Source organism: Polyodon spathula, chromosome 4 (genome assembly GCF_017654505.1).
Source record: "Polyodon spathula isolate WHYD16114869_AA chromosome 4, ASM1765450v1, whole genome shotgun sequence".
Taxonomy (NCBI): domain Eukaryota; kingdom Metazoa; phylum Chordata; class Actinopteri; order Acipenseriformes; family Polyodontidae; genus Polyodon; species Polyodon spathula.
The window spans coordinates 44,786,617-44,810,704 of record NC_054537.1 but is presented as its reverse complement, the minus strand read 5'-3'; the positions used below and the strand labels follow the sequence as shown (position 1 = coordinate 44,810,704).

Sequence of the window (24,088 nt, the reverse complement as noted above, 5' to 3'; positions counted from 1 at the left end):
CAATCATTTTCATTTTTTTCATTTTTCCTAGATAATCTCTGGAGTGATTATGGACTACAGGGAATGTTGGTAGAAAAGAAAGGCCAGCCTTCCATCTCTGCACCAGATTCAAAATTCACTTCTCCCTATGTGTCCAATGACATTGCTACCTTTTTCACTCTCTTGGTGGGGATCTATTTTCCTTCTGTCACAGGTAGAAATTATTGGCAAGCCAAAAACCTGAACTGACATACACAATAAATGGGTTGGTGTAGTGTGTGTGTGTGTGTGTGTGTGTGTGTGTGTGTGTGTGTGTGTGTGTGTGTGTGTGTGTGTGTGTATATATATATATATATATATATATATATATATATATATATATATATATATATATATATATATATATATATACACACATATATATTAAAGCTCTACTTCCAGTCAAAAGGAGAATTTACTGTATATACAGTATGTTCTTAATTTAATTAGAAGATTGTGTTTGATCTTCTTAGGCCAGCAAAGTACATTACTATATGTTATTTCAGGCTGAAATTGGCTCATGCATGTGAACCATTTGTCTGAGACACATATACTCTGGCTGACATGCAACTCCAATTCAGTTGTGCAGATGGTAACTGATTCTGCAGCAGATTAAATACGGGGTCAGTCTAGCGAAGGCCAAGACCACAAAGCGATTCAGGTTAGAGACAAGGCTATATAGCTCTTGGACCACAAAACAATGTATTTATACATATGACCTCAAAGTAATGTATTTATCATGATTAGGTAGTGCACTGTTGTCAGTAGGAGCATGGTTAAAAATCAAACTCACATATCAGTTGTTAAGGCAAATAATTAGGCTGTATGAGTGACAGGTAAAGACCCTTCACATGAGTATTATATATCAGTACTGTAAATGCATTTAGTGTTTGGCGGGGATGTGGTTTAAGGAGAATGAAGAATGGAAATCCAAGTGCAGAATGTGGCCTGCTGGGTAAATTTGGTTATTGATTGTCAAGTTAACCTGGCCACATGCACAAAAGAACGATGCTGAGGAAGAAACTTGGTAAGGACAGCTTGTGTCCTTTTGAGACAAAAAGCTTATTTGTTTGTTTAAAAATCCAACTTAAGTTGGCATATTGAGTTTATTTTTATTTTAAAAATAAAACTGTACAACCCTGAGCTAAAAAGCATAATTCTAAATAAAATAAAAAGGGTGTGTATATATATATATATATATATATATATATATATATATATATATATAATATATATATATATCTTCATATGTTCCATTGTTAAATATTTACTTTCTAAGATTGAAAGTATGAAATGTGTACTGTACTTTTTACTTGTTTCTATGTAAAATTAATGTTTTGTTTCTTCAGGTATCATGGCAGGTTCTAACAGATCAGGCGATCTTAAGGATGCTCAGAAGTCCATCCCTGTTGGCACCATTATGGCTATAGCAACCACCTCATTTATTTGTATCCTTTTAAATAAACTTTCTACCAGTCATACTGTTTTTGTATTTTGCAGTATGGTATTTGAATAAGTCCAAGCAAAACAAACATTCAGTTTGCACTCAGACTTTAATAAGGTGGTTTTTTTAAACCAGGTTGCTTGACAAAGTGAGAGCAACTTTGCGCTAGTGAAAAAACTTTGCTTGCTTTAATTTTGTAGCACCCATTGTTTTTTGCAATACTGGTTTAATCGCATCATTTTTGAAACCGGAGGTGAATAGTCAAGGTAAAAATAGTCAGTCAGTCAGCACTATTGTAAATCATGTATTTGATAATATTGGATGCTATGTTTATGTAAATCATATTTGCTGTTTGTGCTAAAATAATTCAAAACTCTTTGGGTGTTTTTTTTTTTTTTTTTTTTTTTTTTTTTTTTTTTATATTTTTTTTAAATATTTGTTAATGTTCTAAAATGTCATTTATATGAAAATATAACTACAACTGCACTTTATACTTGACAATTATTGTTAATCTTTTTAAACAGATTATACCTTAATTAACTAAAACAGATATGTCTTGTGTTGTATTGTTTGGTGCTTGCATTGAAGGTGTGGTTTTAAGAGACAAGTAAGAGAATTACAAATTTCCATTTCTAAAAACATGTTTAACTATTCATAGATTTACAATGCAAGAAACAACATAATGTATACCTGATGGGGTATCAGGTGTGTCTAATTAAACTCACAAAAAAATGGAATGGCTCCAATCACTGCAATAAAGTTCTGTTTCTTTTGTTGATTATGTAGATTATATTGTAGCATGCACTTTTATCTAGGCGTGTGCTGATTTTCCAAATAATTATTATAATAATAATTAAGAAGTATTTGTCGGCAGGTATGAAATAAATCAAAAACGTCTGTTTATTAATGTGTTGATTTCAAAACAAGAGAAGCTGCCCTTCCCTCACCCTTACAATTGAATACCAATTAATCGCAATCCGCACTGACTTTTGTACCGCTGTACTGCAATACCAAGGCCACAAACTGAAAATTAAAATATGTTGCAAAACTAGGAAATGAAACTGATTCGTCATGTAAATGTGACCGTTTGTTAAAGCTAACAAGCTATTTATTTAAGTTTAATTATTGATTACACCTTGCCCAGGACAACAAGCCCACAATTCACTGCAGAGATGACACATCAGGATATTAAGGAAAGTGAAAAAATGAATTTCATATCAAAAGGATAAAAGAAATATAAAAAGTGTTAGGCTGTCAGATATTTATTGATTGATAATAATTGTGTAAACAAGGGAAACTCAGGGACGCATCGTTTTGCGTTGAGTAAGTGACATGTTCCCTTTCAAGTACGAAATGTAATCATTACCATATAGGTATTTACCCCTTAAAGACCCGAAACCTGAATAAGATATCAAAGCTGCCAGTGGTTTGAGTCACTCCTTTCCAGGGATCAAGCAACATAAGTCGGCTGACTTTGTGCTCTCCCCCTAGGCTGCAATAGTTTTGGCTGGGAGTTATTTATTGCTCGTTTTGGCTTTGGCTAAAATCACGAGACATTTTTTTAAAATTATTTATGCAATTGTTTAATTACTGTTTAATTTGTTGAAGTTTTTTTCTCCTTGTGAATTTTTCTATTTTTACAGAGCGCAGGCGTGTTTGTAACGTGGTGTTACGGCACACGTGTAGTGAGAGCAGCTATTGGGCTGCGCAGGACCAAGATACTTGCATCGGTTGTGGTTGCTTGCAATCTATCCCACAGTGTTTTAGTGACAGCTTTACCATCACCATTACGAAGGTTGTTAGTTTATTCTAACAAGAATGCTTCCCTCAGTCTTGTGTGAGTACTGACTGAGTGATTTTGTCAGTGGCTTGTACAGGCGGGCATCCCTATGGGCATCCCTGTACTATACCGATACTGAACTGGGACCGAACCATTTTCGACCCAGTACTGTACCTGTACTGTACCGGCCCGGTGCTAAACTCACCAAACCGGTATCGTACCGACCTGGTGCTAAAATCACGAACCGACCCGGGACCATACTGTAGCGACCCGGTGCTAAAAGTCACCAAACCAATACAGAACAGACCTGGTACCGACCCGGTTTCTACACAGTTCTACATGGCCCTTTACTGACAGATTGAGGCAGCACCTGTACATCAGTATACTGCATACTGCACTGCTTACTTCTTGCATCATGCCTGGGTTTTATCCTTGCGACACATGCAAAGCCAGTCTGTCTGGTGAGGACCAGCACAGTAGATGCTCTTTCTGCCTGGGATCAGAGCATGCCAAGGAGGCACTGGTGAACCACAGTTTCTGCACAGCACTCTTTCCCATCACCCTCTGTTAGAGAGGTAGCTGTATCCTCATCCCATGGTTCTATGCCAAGGGAGACAGGACGACGCACCCAGGAAAGTAGCTCACGCAGAGAACCTTCTTTATGGTCTTCCTCATCTTTCTCTGCTTCTCGTTCTCCCCCGAGGAAGAAGAGGAGTCGCTGTTCCAGACGAAACTGTGGGCAGCTGTTTGCCACCAAGGAACTGTTCTCGCAGAATTATTGTAGGAATGTTCAGCACCGCCTGCCCCGTCGGTCCCCTTGGGGCCCCGGGGAGCTACAACCGCAGATTGGCCACAAGAGGACATGACCTCTAAGGAGGTGGGCGAACAGAAGGTGGTGGTCCCGTCTGAGGATGTGGAGTCTGACAGTGCATCCCCTGCAGTTAAGCTCTCCCTGTCAGCAAAGATCCTGTTGCTGATAAAAAGGGCCACTGCAATTTTGTAAGTGCCCTGGACCATATTCCATAATGTGCTTACCATCTCTCCCCTGTTTCTTTTTAAATCAAGTCTTCCTGGGATCACCCGGCAACAGATCCTTTTGTTTCCTGGTTGATGGATGGCCTATATAAGGTATATGATGCCGAGAACTGGATCTGGGCCTGGCGCCTAATTTAGTGCTCCTGTCCAAGTACACTGCCTGGTCTCTGAGGTGATCCTCAAGCATGCCTATTCAGCCAGTGTATTCGCCGCAAGGCTGGGCAAATATAATAGCATCCTGGTAGCCTACCAGTACAATTTGCTGAGGCCAAGGTGCTCCTAGTAGCCCCTTATTGGCCGCTGAGACTCCTGAGCGGCCATCCGTGGAGACTGCCCAAGCGCTGGGACCTGCTCAGTCAGACATGGAGGACCTCATGGCATCCCGACCCATCGTCCCCTGCAGCTCTGGGTCTGGCCCCTAGCTGCATTTGATGTTTTTCAGACATTGTGTCTGCCATTGTGTCAAACCCACGACCTGTCCCATTGCAGTTATACTTCAAATTTTGCAGAACCGTTTTGACAAGTTCCCCCTCCACGTTAAATATCTATCTGACAACCATTTCGGCTTGCTAGGTCAAAATTGACCCGACCTCCCCAGGATCTCACTTCCTAGCGGGACAATTTTTGAAAGGGGCTTATTGGCTTCTGATGGATATTATTTCTCGCTGGAGGCTAAACGTGGTGCTTAATGCACTAATTATCACTCAAAACGGATTTCTTGTTCCATGTGCTCTGCCCAGTTCGGGGCCTGGCATACTACATTGGCAGGACGAAAAGTTGGAGGCAGTCCGAACAATTTTTTGTCTACTATGGGGCCAAATCCCATGGTCAAGCCCTGTCTAAGCAGCTGCTGTTCAAATCAGGACTGCCTCTGAGCGAGCCAACTTGCCCCCTACAGAAAAAGCTCACTATATATTTCACTAGGGGCATGTCAACTTCAGGGGCTTTATTCCAGGGTGCATCTGTCAAGAACATTTACAATGCAGCGGTGTGGGCTACTGCACATACCTTTACAAGGTTCTACAGACTTAAAGTTGGGATCCTCAAAACCCTAGTTCTGGAACCAGAGTGTTAAGGGCAGCTTCTCAGTCGACCCTTACAGCACAGGCATAGAGGTGAGTTTCTCCCTCAATATTTTAGCCCTAGCTACTTGTTACTGTAGTTCCGTATGGTAACACACAAATCGTTCTTGCCCTTGTGACGGCTTTGGTACACTTACCAATACAGTAATGGTTACATTTTGTACTGTTATCATAACTGGTTCCCTGTGGCAAAGTGTTTTATTGTATACAGGTGCAGGAGTGATGCAGTGCGTGAAAAGAAGCAGACAGAGATGATTGAAATCCAGTTTTAGAAATGTTTTATTTTGTATTTCCAGGTCTGGCGACCAAATAATAAGTCCCCGGCAGTACACACCAATGTGTACAGCACGGGGTATATAACAAGAACAGACAGTCCCAAATAATACACACTATCCATCCCACAATGATACCAGCACGGTCACCAGTCCTGTGTGTGTGCAGTAGTGCTAATGGTGGGTGATACAGGTTTATATTTGTGACAGAGGTGCAGTGTTGTCTGGTTTAGTGTTGGCCCTTGGTGACAGCTCTGGAAGTTAACAATCTAGTAACGTACAAGACAAGACAAGACAATTACAAACAAACAAAACACAACACTCACGATTTTAGTTTTAGATACACTTTTACTGTCCTTCTTGTTCTTACTCACTACAAACCAATGTGAAGGAACAGACTACGATTCTCTGTCACCCGTATATGCTGTCACGCATGACCCCTTGGTAAACGAGTGCAGCTGCCTTTACAATCTGTTTCGAGTTTCGAGTTCTTCCAGACTGATCGACTCCCCGACCCGGGGAAAGAACTGTCAGGCCACCCCATCCAAAGAACCCTCTTCCCGCTGCTTAGCGCCCTCACAGGTCGGGAGGGAGATTTACAACCAAGATTCATTGTATTTCTGTCACATTCCTTGAAATAGAAATGTAACCATTAACCTTCAGTGTTGCTGCGTCCATGATGGCAGCAGACTTGAAGGAAAAATGACGCTGAGATCTTTGACCGCAGTGCGTCGGGGGCGGGCCATGACTGCGTCACAAACTCTATGAACAGCTTTGGTATATCTTATTCAGGTTTCGGGGTCTTTAGGAGGTATATATCCATACAGTAATGGTTACAGGGTTATGCTAATAACCTAATGTTTTATTCCATATAATTGATACCTAAAAACTTCACAGTTCCTAAAGATAATCACTCAGAAAGTGAGTTTCATCACACCTGTATCTGTATGCTATTGTTATTGTTCTGTTAAGACTTTACACAATGTAAATCAATAAAAGTATTACATTAAGTGTGAATTGCAGATATGATAAACTATAAGAAACGTATTCCTCCTTGTGCCCTGTATATGGTAACCTGCAGTTCCCACAGGGCTAATCCTCACAAAATTAAAAGATGTTGAGAACACCAAACCTCTACCATTTCAACAGCCTGGGCATGAGACAACATAAAAGGAAAATGCTGAAAAGGGTTATAATTTCTTCTCTTTCTCTACTAAACCAGCTTGACATATACCCTTGGACACTACTTTAACATATAATAGTGTTGTTAAGACTGAAATTGTTATTGTTTTTTTCTAAAAGGTTTGGGGAGGCAGTCAGCGGGAATCTGGTGATTGGTATTTTATCATGGCCCTCCCCATGGGTGATTGTCATTGGCTCTTTATTCTCCACATGCGGAGCTGGTCTGCAGAGTCTTACAGGAGCACCTCGTCTGCTGCAGGCCATTGCAAGAGACGGAATAGTGCCTTTTCTACAAGTAAGAAAAAAGTGTCTGGAATAATTTTTTCCCAGTTTCAATCAATCAGTCTGTATTTCTTATATAAAAGCACTTTACAGCTAAAAAAAAAAATGAATATGATATAAAACAATTTGGAGAAATAGTAAAATAACATGATAAACAACCCCTTTAAATTACATACATCAAAATTGTGTTTTTACGCAGTAGCAAAAGATACATCGTTTATAGAAAAAAAGAAATAGTACAAAATAGGCTGATTAATTCTCCCTTTAAAATATATATGCTAAATTCTCAAAGTGTGTTTTTAATCTTACTTTAAAAGCATCAAGAGATGGTGCCTCGCTTACAGATCCTTTTAGATCATTCCACAACTTAGGGACTCTAGAGTTACACACTGCCACCTGCATTCTTTTTCTGTATCCGTGGAATACTGGGCAAACCATCGTGTGATCGAAGAGAGTGACTAGGGATATATTGGATCAGAAAATCTTTTCGATATAGGGGAGCAACATTTTAAAGTTTTATAAGTCAAAGAATGCCAGCGGCTGCTAACACAGGGGTAATGTGTTCTTGTTAAAACTGCAATCAATCTATATATATATATATATATATATATATATATATATATATATATATATATATATATATATATATATATATATATATATATACATACCAATACATTGGTGTGTAGATCATTTCTTTCAGTAATCAACTCTAGATGTTATAAAAGCATGCATCAGTCTCTCAACATGCGTCAGAGAAAGAGAGTTTCTTAGTATGGCTATATTTTATTTTTATAAATTTTTCCAATTTTCTCCCAATTTTGGAATGTCCAATTATTATTCAACGTGGCTCACCGCTGCAACTAACTCTGGAGAGACAAAGACGAGCTCTGAAATGAGTGCCATCAGTCATCCACTTTTTTTTCACTCTGCAAGCCTGCAGTGCAGCCATGTCCAGAACTTACAGCACTAGAGGACCACACAGTTCTGAACTGTGTACAGGCCACCTGCAGGCACCCGGAGTATGGCTATGTTTCCTAAATGAAAAAAGACACTTTAGTAATATTCCTAATGTGTGGCTCAAATTAAGGTTATAAATGAATATCTTTTTTTTCTGCTCCTCATATTTAGGTGTTTGGTCACGGTAAAGCAAATGGAGAACCAACCTGGGCTTTGCTACTCACTGCAGGCATTTGTGAAATAGGCATTCTGATAGCATCTCTTGACAGTGTAGCACCCATTCTCTCAATGTAAGTATACACTGTCCATCTAAACAGTAAGTAAGAAATAACCCACATGCGGGTGTGTGTTGTACTGGTAGTAGAGTTGCCAATACATTCTAGAGCATTTGAAAATGTTTCCTAAAAGGTATCTGCATGGGCTGTATAAAATATGTCAGAGGTGGCCAAACCACAGGTCCCGGGCAGTTCAAGTGCGGCTCCCAGCGAAAGACACATTTTTCGAAACTAAACATTTTTTTCTACCCGTGCCAACCTCTAATATCTATATCTATATCTATATCTATATATATATATATATATATATATATATATATATATATATATATATATATATATATATATATATATATATATAAAACACAGCGTGGAAAAATAACCACCTCACATCAGCATCACATGACCATGCCTATGTATAGCGTGTACAATGGCTTGCATACTAATGAGCCGCTTCACACTGAGTAAATCACTGCGCACCACTACATTCTAAATTCCATGACAAACTGCCATTTTATTTGTTATTAGTTACAAAACCACTGCCAAAAATTTGATTATATACTGTGTGTATGTTTTTGGAGGCTTTAGGACCCTAGGGTAAGGAGTGTACACGTCATCTTAGTAAAGATGGGAAGGTTAGGAGTCCATGTTGGTGACGGTCTCCTAACGTTCTCTTAATTGTATAATTGTTTTTATTAATTGTTTGATTGGGTTGTTTACATGAAACAATGATGTTTGGAGAGGAGACAAGCGAGAAGGAGGTATACAGCATTTCCGCAGCATAAACAAAAGAGGTTTTTTTTAAACCGATTTTTACAGGGAACAGGTTTAGTCTGTCCCTGTTCAGATTAAAAGAATCAACTGGTGTTTAAGTTAAAACCCAAAACCAGGTTAGGTTTTATATATATATATATATATATATATATATATATATATATATATATATATATATATATATATATATATATATATATAGTAAAGGTAGACAGTCAGCCCATTGTTTTAATCTGGAATTTTAATTCACAAAACACGAGACAGTAATAAAAAAAAAAGTTTTTTATTCTCGATCCTCATTGAACAGAAATGAAAACTACATGCAGATTGTTTTAAATTCGCTGGGTGGCCCACCCACTCATCACCCATTGGCTCATCTGGATCCACTCCAAAGTGCGACCACAAGATCATGCAAGAGACAAAAGACCTCATGAAGAAAAGAAGGGAAATGAAACAAACAGCAGCTCTGAAGTCAAAGATTGAATGCACTGAGCTCTGCAAGACAGTAAGAAAGCGCATTACTGAGGATACACGGTCGTTCAGCTGTAGATTGGTAGAGAAAACTGTAAAGAAAGCAAAACAAAGACTAATCATCAGGAAAAAACAGATTTTAGCAATCAAACAATTGATTCTGAAGAGTCGAAGACTTATAGAAAATTCTATCAAGATGAAAAGAGAAAACGCACCCGAGGAAGAAGTTCCAGGCATTCTACCGGAAGAAGTGAAACATGTTATCATATGAAGACAGGAAAGGCATCTGGAGAAGACGGCATAACGATTGACATTGTGAAAGAAGGAGGTGAAGAACTGACAGAAATACTGTTGCGTACTTTTACAGATTGTAATAAGCAAAAGAAAGTGCCAAATGGCTGGAACAACAAATCAGTGATACTTTACATAAGAGAGGAGATAAAGAAGAATTACAGACCTATTAGCTTACTTCCAATAATCTACAACATTTTTACAAACAGACTTCAAGATAAATTTGACTCGGCAGATTCAAATGAGCAAGCAGGATTCAGGAGAGGATTTAGCACAGTGGATCATCTTCAAGTTGTACGGCAAGTGATTTAAACCACCCGCGAGTACGAACTACCACTTTGCTTGGGATTCATTGACTATGAAAAAGCCTTTGACTCTGTTTACACAAGATCTGTATTAAGTTCTCTGAAAAAACAAGGAATTGAGAAAATGTACAGACACTTGATCAGCACCATATACAAGAATGCAACATCCACAGTAAGACTCCATGAAAACAGCGACAAAATCAAGATTGAAAAAGGAGTTCATCAAGGAGATACAATTTCCCCAAAGCTCTTCACGGCCACCCTAGAAGACATTTTCAAAACACTGGATTGGGAAAATAAGGAGCTGAAAATCAATGGAGTCTACTTGAATCACCTACAATTTGCTGACAATATCCTCACATTTACAACGTGCCCAGAAGAATTACAAACAAGAATACAAGAACTACACAAGGCTAGCATCAAAGCGGGTTTGAAAATGAACCTGAAGAAGACTCAAGTCATGTTCAATAAATATACCACTCCACAGGCAAAAGAAGTCAATAACTATATATACTTAGGACAGTTAGTTTCAGCAGCGGATAACCAAATGTGCAAAATCAATAGAAGAGTAAAAATTGGCTGGAGTGCCTTTGGAAGATTAAGCATGGTTCTGAAAGGGAAACTACCCCTGTGCCTCAAAAGGAAAGTCAGTGCTAACTTACGGAGGCAAAACCTGGACCCTCAGTGCAAAAATGACTCAAAAATTTCCAACAACGTATGGAAAGTCACATGCTGGGAAAGAAGAAGAAGCAGGAAAAGGAAGGAATGGATAGAAAAAGGCTGAAGATGATGATGATGATGATATATATATATATATATATATATATATATATATATATATATATATATATATATATATAAAAAATGGATGATGGCTATATTTGCATCTTGAACCATTCGAAAAAAAGGCACAATACAGCAGTAGTGATGTCATGATGGCATATTCATGAAGAAGATTGTTAGACCTTTGACCCATATTTGACTCCTGTGCACCCCTACCACTTTCAAACAAAATGCCTTGTTTTAAATCACTCGACAACACCTACAATTCATGTTTTTTAGGCACTTTTAACAAATCTGTCTCTCTGAAGATTTACAATGATTTTCACCAACGGGAGCAAAGTGGCCACACAAATCTCTGAGAGCGACTAATAAAAAAAAAGCATACCTCATTGAAACACATTCTCCTTAAAAGTACGTTATTAGTTCATTATCTACCCAGTTTAATTCACCATTAGATTCTTTAATATTGACTTAATTTACGTTATTATTATTCATTAAATTCACTTGCAATTGGAACCTTAACACCCGTTTATTGACTTTTTTTATCACAGATAATATCCATATATTATAAAAAAAATAATCAGGTTTCTGTGACAGTTTATAAACTACTGAACCTAACGTTCTTATAGTTTTATAACATCACATAAACCCTAGGTGGAATTACTCACTGAAGCCCATCTATTATTCTGTTTTTATGTTGTTGCTAGGATGTTTATTTTGAGAAGTGAAAGCCTGTTTAGCACACAGGTGGTACTTCAGATTAGATGTTTGTGATTCTGAAACTCAATTTGACAGTAGATACGTCAGAAAGTTTTTTTTTTTTTTTAAATAAACTTGACATTCACAGCAAGTCCTTCACTTTTAGTGCTTTGCTCCATAAAGTAGTTATATGACTAAGTTTATATGTAAATGTCAAGTGCACTCATTGCGTTGCATGCATTCAAGTATATTAAAATGGTAATGTAGGGAATTAGTCAATTCTCATTAAAACGAATAATAGACCAGATAGTACAAGGAACCCGCAAAATTTACAGTCATTTGTTGTAAATTGCCTCTCATAATATGAATTCACTTAACACGAGTTGCCATAGTTCTCACATAAAACCATGCACTATCCTTTCAGACAAAAGTGGAAGTGTTGAAAGCAATGGAAAATGCAGAGCCATACAAGAAAAAGATATAGATTTCAACAGTTCCACAAACACAACCATTTAAAAAAAAAAAGGGTTACAATAATACTGGCTTATGAACAGCAAACTGTGGATACAAGTCGTCAATGCTTTTGATTCGTTCAATACCCTGATGTTAAGAATGCCTTGCTTTTGTGGTTTAAAAATATTAGCAGAATGGGACATGCTGGTTTCAACTGCAGTTCATTTGCAGTGTACTTCCAGGCATATCATCAGTAAAACGCACAGTATGTTTACATTTTATAATACTTGTCATTGTTTAGGAATTTAAATTTGATTTTAGGGTTACTGTAACTTCAATAAAAACTGACAGTATGCATTTTACTTTAGATTCTTGATTCTTTTTTTTCTGCTGGTCCCCTGAATTTGTATTAATGAGAATTGATATTGACTATATATATATATATATATATATATATATATATATATATATATATATATATATATATATATATACAGTGCCTTGCAAAAGTATTCAGACCCCTGACCAATTCTCTCATATTACTGAATTACAAATGGTACATTGAAATTTCGTTCTGTTTGATATTTTATTTTAAAACACTTAAACTCAAAATCAGTTATTGTAAGGTGACATTGGTTTTATGTTGGAAATATTTTTAAGAAAAATAAAAAACTGAAATATCTTGATTGCATAAATATTCAACCCCCACACATTAATATTTGGTAGAGCCACCTTTCGCTGCAATAACAGCTTTAAGTCTTTTGGGGTAAGTATGTACCAGCTTTGCACACAGTGTCGGAGTGATTTTGGCCCATTCTTTTTGGCAGATTTGCTCCAGGTTGTTCAGGTTGGTTGGACGACGCTTGTGGACTGCAATTTTCAAATAGTGCCACAGATTCTCAATGGGATTGAGATCAGGACTTTGACTGGGCCACTGTTTGACATTCACCTTTTTGTTCTTGAGCCACTCCAATATTGCTTTGGCCTTGTACTTGGGATCATTATCCTGCTGAAAGGTGAATTTCCTCCCAAGCTTCAGTTTTTTAGCGGACTGAAGCAGATTCTCTTGCAGTATTTTCCTGTATTTTGCTCCATCCATTCTTCCTTCAATTGTAACAAAATGTCCAGTCCCTGCTGATGAGAAGCATCCCCACAGCATGATGCTGCCACCACCATACTTCACTGTAGGGATGGTGTGTCTTGAAGCATGGGCAGTGTTAGGTTTGCGCCACACACAGCGCTTTGAGTTTTGGCCAGAAAGCTCTATCTTGGTCTCATCTGACCACAAAAACTTTTCCCACATTGCAGCTGGGTCACACTTATGCTTTCTGGCAAACTCCAGACGTGCTTTCAGATGGTACTTTTTGAGTAACGGCTTCTTTCTTGCCACCCTCCCATACAGGCCAGTGTTATGAAGAGCGCTTGATATGGTTGACTGGTGCACCATTACTCCACTCCCAGCCACTGAACTCTGTAGCTCCTTCAAAGTGATTGTTGGCCTCTCTGTGGCTTCTCTCACAAGTCTCCTTCTTGTTTGAGCGCTGAGTTTTGAGGTACGGCCTTTTCTTGGCAGTGCCTGGGTGGTGTGATGCAGCTTCCACTTCCTGATTATTGATCCAACTGTGCTCACTGGGATATCCAAACACTTGGATATTATTTTGTACCCTTTCCCCAATCTGTGCATTTGTATTACTTTATTTGTAACTTCTGTAGAATGCTCTTTGGTCTTCATTTTCCTTCAGATTCACAGCCTTACCAATGATCCTTCAACAGTGGGGTTTTTATCCAGAAAATGTGACAGCAACTTTAATGGTTCACAGGTGGAGGCCAATGGTAAGGTAATTGTGTCCTCGTTAGGGCAATTTCTTTCATCGGTGCAAACTGGGAGCTTCCACAGCACAGGGGTTGAATACTTATGCAAGCAAGATATTTCAGTTTTTTTTATTTTTCTTAAAAATATTTCCCAACATAAAACCAATGTCACCTTACAATAATTGATTCTGAGTTTCAGTGTTTAAAAATAAAATATCAAACAGAACGAAATTTCAATGTACTATTTGTAATTCGGTAATATGAGAGAATTGGTCAGGGGTCTGAATACTTTTGCAAGGCACTGTATATATATACACACACACACACACACACACACATAAGGAACATATTATATTATATAAACTATACATACGTTCATATATTATTTACAATGTGTAGGTGAACACAGTGTGTGTGTGTGTATATGTGTGTGTGTATATATATATATATATATATATATATATATATATATATATATATATATATATATATATATATATATATATATATATATATATATACACACACACATACACACACACACACATAAAATTTTGATTCACCATTAACATGGAATTTAAATATTATATTATTATATTGTATTAAAATATAACATAATTTCTAATGTTGATAAGTGAAATAGACCACACTGATTTAAATCACTGGATGAATTTGAGTGACTTATTGCCTTGACTCATAGGCATGCACTACGTTTATGTTTACAGGTTCTTCTTGATGTGCTACATGTTTGTAAACCTGGCTTGTGCTGTACAAACGCTGCTTTGTACGCCTAACTGGAGACCCCGCTTTAAATTCTATCACTGGTGAGACAACAGGCTGTACATTTTTGTTCTTCAGTGTTTTTACTCCTTCCTGTACTTTGCAATTTTAACAAAGCACCTTCCTAAAAACATTAGTCCAGTCTGAGCTTACCACTCCATTTGTGATGAAACATGGTTCCCTGTCAAGTACAAAATGTAAGCATTACCTCATGGGTATTTATCCTAAAGACCCTGATAACCTGAATAAGATATATCAAAGCTGTACATCAGAGCCTCTGAAACAGTCGTGCCCACCTCCGAGGGCATAACTCGACTGGAGACACAGACGTTGTAATTTTACCTTTCATCCAAACCTGAGCAGGAGGGTCTATGAACAGATAAGTATCAAACTACTTATATCTGCTTATTCGCTTGTGTAATTACACTGATTAATGCAATTTATTGTTACATGCTTATTGTAGTTATTACTTACACTTATTGTGCACTGAGCCATGGTTTTTGTTAGTCCCGCAGCGGCCTTGTGTCCCGCGCGAAGGTAATGGCTCCATCGCCCTTTTCCTGGGATTGAACAACCTGAGGTCAAATACTTGTGCTGTCTGGCTGCTGACTTTGTTTGAAGTTTAAACATATTTATTTCATTTTTTGTTTTGAAAATTATTACTGTTGTGTAAGAAAATTTGTATTTTCCTGTTTGTTTTTTTTCACAGAAATGTGAATGCAGCACAGCCATTCGGCTTGCCATGTAAAAATGACTCTCTCTACCCAGGAGCTAAGCTTCCTGGCAGGGCAAAACGCGTTGCAAGTGGTTTGGGCCTATGAAGGCCATTGTTCCTCGCTAGAGGTTAAACATGGTGCTCAATGCACTCTTGAAGCTTCAATTTGAGCCCACACATTCAGCTGAGTTCAAATGTTATTGCTCTAGTGATTGTTTGCTTACTCTCACCTTCACAAAGCGGGTGAGCGAGAGATTCAGGGTTTCTCCTTAGTGAGAACCTGCTTAATTTTTACAGAGGCCAGGAAAAGCGTTACGCTCTGTACCAATCCTGCCTTTTGCCGAACGCTATCTCGGCATTCCATGTCAACCAGTCTGTGGATTTGGAGACTTCTTTCCACCTCCTTCCAGTCTGACAAGGAGCTCAGTTCCAGATGCTGTGCCCACTGTGGGCCCCGGCGTGCTATGTTGACAGGAGAAAAAGTTGGAGGCAGACCCGACAATGTGTTCACTGCTCTGGGACAGAGTCCCATGGTCAAGCCCTGTCTAGGCAGAGGCTGTCCAAATGGATAGCGGACACAGTCAGGACTGCCTATGAGCTGGCCAACTTGCCCCCACCAAAAAGCTCACTGCCCATTCCTTCAGGTGCCTTGCAACTTCATGGGTTTTATTCCAGGGTGCATCTGTCAATGACATTAAAAAAAAAAAAAAAAAAAGTAGTTGTCTTCAGTTTTTTTTACCCTGGTATTCTCCTCAATTTAGTGTGCCCAATTGGTATCTGTATCCTCAGCCCACCGCTTGCACCCCCCCCATGCGTCCTCCGAAACGTGCTCCTGCCAATCCATCATTTTTTGCACTGCGGATCCACAGTGAGGCCAATAGACCTATAGTGCTGGAGGACAACACAGATCTGGAGGCTCCGCTGCAGAACCACTGGCGCCCTATCGGCCACAGGGGTCAGTGATGTGCGGTGATCCATGGATTCCCCTGCCGACCTAAGCCCTCCCTACCTGAGCAGTGCTGGGCCAATTGTGCACCACCCCCTTGGAGCTCCCTGTCACGGTCGGCTGTGTCATAGCCTGGACTCGAACCTGCGATCCCCAGTCTATATAAGAACATAAGAACATAAGAAAGTTTACAAACGAGAGGAGGCCATTCGGCCCATCTTGCTCGTTTGGTTGTTAATAGCTTATTGATCCCAAAATCTCATCAAGCAGCTTCTTGAAGGATCCCAGGGTGTCAGCTTCAACAACATTACTGGGGAGTTGATTCCAGACCCTCACAATTCTCTATGTAAAAAAGTGCCTCCTATTTTCTGTTCTGAATGTCCCTTTGACTAAACTCCATTTGTGACCCCTGGTCCTTGTTTCTTTTTTCAGGCTGAAAAAGTCCCTTGGGTCGACACTGTCATTACCTTTTAGAATTTTGAATGCTTGAATTAGGTTGCCACGTAGTCTTCTTTGTTCAAGACTGAACAGATTCAATTCTTTTAGCCTGTCTGCATATGACATGCCTTTTAAGCCCGGAATAATTCTGGTCACTCTTCTTTGCACTCTTTCTAGAGCAGCGATATCTTTTTTATAGCGAGGTGACCAGAACTGCACACAATATTCAAGATGAGGTCTTACTAGTGCATTGTACAGTTTTAACATTACTTCCCTTGATTTAAATTCAACACTTTTCACAATGTATCCGAGCATCTTGTTAGCCTTTTTTATAGCTTCCCCACATTGTCTAGATGAAGACATTTCTGAGTCAACAAAAACTCCTAGGTCTTTTTCATAGATTTCATCCTTTGCTGGATGTGCCACTTGGGAGCCCTGTCAGTGACGTTTTCAATATATCGGTGTGGGATTGTGACATGGATGGCTGGTGGTGACATCAGACCAGGAAATGAATTCACAACAACAGCAGTATAGGTTCTTACTTGTCTCTTTCCTCCTCTGGACAACCCACCCCGTGCAGCCAAAGCTGCAGGTCTTGTATATTATGGACGAGGGATTAACTGGCTATTAATTATCTTATTAACCCCTCAGCCATAGTCTGCACGAGTTTAATAAATATGCATGCCTGTCTGCTAATTCAATAATTACTTTGACAGTCACGCATTTTCATGAGGTATTTAAAAACAATAACAAACAATGGCAGACAAGTTTTTGCCTTTTCGTTCAAAACGTAATACATAATAAAATACAAAATAATACATAATGTGTACAGGGGTGGGGAGTACCACATCACAGGGTTACTACCCATATCTTTACTAGGTTCTACAGACTTAGGTTGTGGATCTACAAAAACACTGGCTTTGGGACAAGTATTAAGGGCGACTTCCTGGTCAACCCTTACACATAGACATAGAGGTGAGTTTCTCCCTCAGTTGTTAGCCCTAGGTACTTGTTCTGGGGTTCCTCGTGGTAAAGTCAAAGTGGCCTTGACCTAGCCTTGTGGCATTCCAGTTGGTCTGCAATATTGCCTAGCGACAGCTTTGATATTTCTATCCATTGGGTAATGATTACATTTCGTACTTGATAGGGAACAGTAGTTATTATTATAACCGTGGTTCCATGAAACAGAAATGTAACCATTAACTTTCAAGGTCACTGCGTCCATGATTGCAGCAGGATTGAAGGAAGAATGGTGATGATGATGATGTCTGTGTCTGCAGTCCAGTTATGCCCTCGGGGGCGGGCACGACTACATCATTGGCTCTGACTTGAAGCTTTCATATATCATATTCAGGCTATCAAGGTCTTTAGGATAAATACCCATTAGGTAATGGGTAAATTTCTATTTCAGGGAACCAAGGTTATGATAATAACCTAACATTGTGGACATAAGTGTCATACTCATGGAAGGTTTTGTCTTTGTCCAAATATCTGTCTAAATTCCATTATGCTGTGCATGGACATTCATCTTTTTTATCATTTTTGTTTTTATGTATTGAAGCTGTATTAATATGTTTATTTCACTAGGACTCTTTCATTCCTGGGAATGAGCCTTTGTCTTGCCTTAATGTTCATCTGTTCTTGGTACTACGCCTTGGTTGCCATGTTGATTGCTGGATGTATATACAAATATATTGAATACAGAGGGTAAGAACAGCGTATTTTATTTTTTGTACATTAAGTATTCTCTTGATATGTATGTATTGTTTGTAGAATTTGTTAAGAGGCAACTAAATCATTTAGACTGACAATTTTTCATCTGACTTTGCCAGTGCCACACTTTTTGTCTACTTGATCTATTTTTTTTTTTTTAAACACAGAAACTGTGACCTAAATCTGAATTGGAGAAGCAGTTCAATCTACATCAGTATTCTCTTTATAAAACCAATAACTTCATTATCACACTTAGTTTCTATTGCAAGGGATGCATATGCCTGGCTACTGCCATATATTGCAAACACCCATTTGTAGGCACATCGCTATGGTTTACATCTATGTAGAGACACATGTATCCAGTTATGCTGAAACTTTTTAGGCAGTTCTTTTGCACAAGTTATTGTGAATATTAGAATCTGGTGATATAAAGAGATTCCTGCCTGTCAGTCTGTGTAAGTAGTTTGTTGTGTCATGGTTACTAACATACCTGATTCATGTTAAAGAACCATGCAAAAAATTAAATGGCCTGTTGTGACACATTTAAAAAAATCTGGAAATCTTACAGTGATGTAATTGCTCCCATCCAATTAAGAAACTAACTGAAAAAAAAGAAGCAGTTTGCATTTATGTAGTGTAATATAAAAACTAAAGTGAATCACTTGCCTGGTCCTTTTATTTTGTAGTTCCTTATCAATCAATCAATCAATCTTTATTTTATATAGCACGTTTCATAGTGGAACACCATCACAAAGTGCTTTACAAGATGCAGTAATTACAAGAAAATCTGTACTTAAAATACAGAGAAATGCATAATACATGATATATGGTAAAAAAAAAAAAAAAAAAAAAAAAAATGCATAATACATTAAATACAGTGGAAAGTACATAATACATGATAGTAGCATAATACATGAAATAGTACACCATTTATCTGTTTACTGTACATTCAGTTTATAGCATTGTGTGTAAATTCATCATATGGAACATGTACATTTGTTATATTATTTTGTTAGAGCTGAAAAGGAATGGGGTGATGGAATCAGAGGTTTGTCTCTCAATGCAGCTCGCTATGCTCTGATCAGGCTGGAGGAAGCCCCTCCTCACACAAAGAACTGGAGGTAAGCTCTTACTGTATGTGATGGAAAACTACATCCTTGTATTAAGCATGTTAACTGAAATAAACAAAGCACAGGACAGGTTCAAATATGATTGTCAATATCTGATATTTAAAAGCCCACCCTCTACAAATGAATTACTTAAAAAAAATAATTTAAAAAAAACAGTTACCTTTGTATACCTGTTGCGTTCCTCGTAGATTTGTTTTAAGTTAAAATGCCCAGCCTGCTGTTTACTTTTTTGGTGTTCTTTTGTGATTTTCATACTACAAATATGCACTTTCACAATAATTAGAAAATAGCTGTTTTTTAAAAACAAAAATGCTTTGTGATTTGTCTCTTGTTAGGCCCCAGCTGATGGTGTTATTGAACTTGGACTCGGAACAGAATGTTAAACATGCTGGACTCCTCTCATTTACCACACAGCTGAAGGCAGGGAAGGGACTGACCATAGTTGGGTCTGTGATTGAGGGGACATATATGGCAAAGCGCCCAGAAGCAAAACAGTCTGAGCAGGTACCAGGATATTTTGGGATGTATTATCTGTGCAAACTCATTTTGGGGTTTTTATTTTTTCACTGCTGTTATGGTCATTGTTTATTTTTCCTTTGAAGCTACCTCATAATTTCTGTTGATTAACTACATTATAGATACAAGGAGACCACAAGGCAGCTCATGTGCTCTGAAATGATGCCCCTAAGACTTCCCAATGGAGAGAATTTTCATTTGTAATCTTTCCTGGGCAAAAAACAAACTTCTAATTGCGTATCGTTACGGTAAAATGTGACCACAAATAAGAGATATAATCCCTCCGTTATCACCATCGAGGGAGACTGAAGTTGGTTTTTAAGGTCTAAGAATCCGTAGAATTTTGATATATCACCATCCACATAGATATAAAATAATGCCATAACATACTGCAGCTTACACATATACAATATGTAGGATATGGACTGTATATTTGGAAATTCTTGGAAATGTCAAACTCAAACAACAATATGGTCGCCATGATTTGCATTTATTTTTTAGGATAGTTAGTGGCAAAAATGTATGCTAAACTTACCAAAGGCAGAGCATGTTTAAATTTGTATTTCAAAATGTTGTATTCAGGCAGTATTTTATGTTTTTATAATTTAATGTTACCGTTAACATGACCCATATGCTGGTTTTTGGCTCTTTTTGTAAGCTGTAGCTGTGTTGTAACTGTGGGTTGCCTGGAAACAGCATTTGTCAATATCGGGTTAATAATACTAGTGCTGGAACAAATAGGAAGCACAAGCAACACAAGCTGCAAAATAGTGATCTCTACCTAAAGTCTCTGGTGCTGCTTCAGATTTGAGTCAATCACGGTCATTTCTGTGCCATATAATACAGATGAGGTATGTCACTCTAAAATGCCTCACATTTTACAACACAGGCCCAACTTGTAAAATAAATGTTTCCTAGTTTTTGTTATTTGTTATGTGGAATATAATAAAATGGTGAATAAATATACTTTTTTAAAATTTTCTTGCACAACACCCTCTTTTCCAGTATTATTTTTTAATGAAAATGTGTCAGCGGCCACTTTGTATATTATGGAGACACAACAATGGGAATGATTATGTGCTGTTTTTAACTTAAATACTGTGGTAACGTGGTCAGCAGGTGGAAATAAATCTTCAAAAAGACGTGAGTTGAATGAAAGTAAAGATTTTTACAGAAAAATTAACACTGTTTACAAAAATTTAAATAACACCTATCTCAGGTCTGTCCCTGAACTGATAACTGGATGGCTAAGCCATTTTCCTGTGAATGTACTTCCTCAAAATATAACAGTTGATCATTTACCGAACACCGTTTCACATACCATAGGTATCATACTTCTCAACCCGGAACACTGCTATCAACGGGCTTTAAATAGCTCCCCAAGGCTAGGTAATGATAGCTTAATTGTATTCACCTATGATAAATTGTAGTGATCACTATCCATTCATTGCACACCTACACCATTATGTTGCAGACCGATGACCTCTAGTGGTCTACTGTAGGTCTACTCTAGTGGTCTACCTCCCATGGCAGCCAACATATCATCACCTTACATTCTGAATAGGGGAACAAAGCTCACTTCATCCGAAGGCTAATATATTTACCGTCAGCCACTGTTGTAAAGCACCCTTTGTTTTGCATTTAATTCACTAAAGTTAGGCTTTCAGAATATATTTTTACTTATGTGATATTTTTCAACTTTAATACAGTGTTACATATTATGGCTTTGATAATGTTTTGCGAATATTCAAATCTTCAATGGATATCTGAATATTAATATGTGATTTTAGTATTTATTTATTATTTATTTATTTTTATTTTTTTGTTTGTTGTTTTGCTTTAAAGAATGTTAAGTCTGCGATGGCTGCAGAGAAGACCAAAGGTTTCTGTCATGTTGTAGTATCTTCTAATTTACGAGATGGGGTTTCCCACCTCATCCAGTCTGCAGGCTTGGGAGGAATGAAGCACAACACTGTTCTTATGGCCTGGCCAAATTTGTGGAAAGAACAAGAGGATCCCATCTCCTGGAGGAATTTTATTGGTAGGTGCCATTCATTTTTGCTGTCTTCTGCAGAAAGTTGAAAGCATGAAGCGAAATGTTACACTGATCACACATAACATTGTCTCTACGTCACATTTTGAGACAGATGCTTGCAACAGTAGGGTGGTATTAATTAAACTAAGATATAGCTCAAGGCACAAATTAAAAGTGAGCTTATATCTGAAATGTGACAAAATTGCTGGATGCCTAAACGAGCATCAGTTAGTCACCCATTCGATGAGCAGGATACCAGCATAATGATTTTTCCCTTTTGTATTGCAGAGACCGTAAGGGAGACGACTGCAGCACACCAGGCTCTGCTGGTTGCTAAAAACATTGACTCATTTCCAAGCAACCAAGAGCGCTTTAGCAATGGAACAATTGATGTCTGGTGGATCGTCCACGATGGAGGACTGCTTATGCTATTGCCCTTCCTTCTTCAACAGCACAAGGTATTTAACTCATTTATTTCTAAAGCAGCTGTATTGGGGTTGACCGTTCAGGTGTTATACACTTGTTTATTTAGCCTTGAAATATGGATGATGTGTTGATTTAAATCTCATTAAATAATGTTCAACCTCTGTATAAACTCATGTACTTCTGAGCACCACCTCCAGTTAAAATGTTAATGGGTCTTTTCAGGTGTGGAGGAAATGTAAAATGCGCATCTTTACTGTGGCCCAGTTGGATGACAATAGTATTCAGATGAAGAAAGACTTGCAGATGTTTTTATACCACTTGCGGCTTAACGCAGAGGTAGAGGTAGTTGAAATGGTAAGCCCTTCCTGTTGTACTATAATTGTGATTTGTGCACTTTGTCACTTTGTAACTCACTGTGTTGTTTTGTTCCTGTGTGTTTTACCCTTTCAAAGTGTTATTTTTTCTGCACTCTGTTTCCAAGGAAACAGTTACTATACATATGTCAATATTTGTTTGTTTATGTGTTTTTTGTTCCCAAAACCTTTAGTGCGTTACAATTAGTGGGCAGTATCAAATTTTTTGTTTTTTTGAATTTTTCTATAGAAGAGAAAGACATGTGTTATTCAATAAGTAATATTATGAATAATAATGAATATTATGCATTTGTTTTATTTGTGCTTTGTTTTATTAATCAGCATGAAAGTGACATTTCCGCCTTCACATATGAAAAGACTCTGGTGATGGAGCAGAGATCTCAGATGCTGAAGCAGATGCAGCTCTCCAGGACTGAACGAGAACGAGAGGTAACCCTGTATTCCTGTCCACACAATATATCTTGCAAAAAAGATATTGGATAACAAATATGTATTTTTTTTACATTTTTGTTTTATATCTATAATTGTGTAAACTTCTGGTTTGTTTTCTTCTGACTATAATTGTATCTATTCATCAACAGCAGAGACTTCATACACTGGAAATCCTAGTTGTTTTGTTTTTGTTTTTTTCTTTGCATTTTTTTTTTTTTTTTTTTTTTTAGTAAAAAAGCTTTTAGAATAAAGATCATTGACTATGAAATAATCATTCGATTACAGAAATTGAGCAATGTTTTATTTAATAAAAATGCAATAATAATAGATTAATACAAGGACTGAAACAGGTATAGTAATCATTATATAAATGAATTGCTTTACTGTATGTTATTTTGTGAATGTGGTTGTGCTTCTGTGTGCTTGAAGGAGTTAGAGATGAGTGGTATTGCAGGGACAAGGTTAAGTATAAGAGAAAAAGTTAACTATTTGATTGATCAATAACAAAAGTTAGAAATGTTCAATACCAGGCATCTTTTTGTTTGCAATTTTATTTTTTAAGTGTACGATGAGTACAGTTGCTTGGTTTTATTGTGGTTGGTTTGGTCCTTAGTGAATAACAGAACTAATACAACTAATGGCTTCCAGGAGCAGCAGAATTTTAG

General features: G+C 37.7%; 1 protein-coding gene across 4 annotated transcripts in view; it reads left to right on the top strand.

The window, feature by feature from the left end:
• Positions 1-24,088, top strand: part of LOC121314573 (solute carrier family 12 member 7-like) — a 116,858-nt gene that overhangs the window by 77,803 nt on the left and 14,967 nt on the right. For all 4 annotated transcript variants that reach the window (XM_041247991.1, XM_041247990.1, XM_041247989.1 and 1 more), the window contains exons 9-21: positions 32-193; positions 1,368-1,466; positions 2,012-2,069; positions 6,934-7,108; positions 8,227-8,345; positions 14,644-14,742; positions 18,385-18,504; positions 19,527-19,631; positions 19,976-20,144; positions 22,002-22,197; positions 22,480-22,649; positions 22,840-22,971; positions 23,313-23,420. In XM_041247991.1, the coding sequence (XP_041103925.1) occupies positions 32-193; positions 1,368-1,466; positions 2,012-2,069; positions 6,934-7,108; positions 8,227-8,345; positions 14,644-14,742; positions 18,385-18,504; positions 19,527-19,631; positions 19,976-20,144; positions 22,002-22,197; positions 22,480-22,649; positions 22,840-22,971; positions 23,313-23,420 (1,712 nt within the window). The remainder of the gene's footprint in view (positions 1-31; positions 194-1,367; positions 1,467-2,011; positions 2,070-6,933; positions 7,109-8,226; positions 8,346-14,643; positions 14,743-18,384; positions 18,505-19,526; positions 19,632-19,975; positions 20,145-22,001; positions 22,198-22,479; positions 22,650-22,839; positions 22,972-23,312; positions 23,421-24,088) is intronic.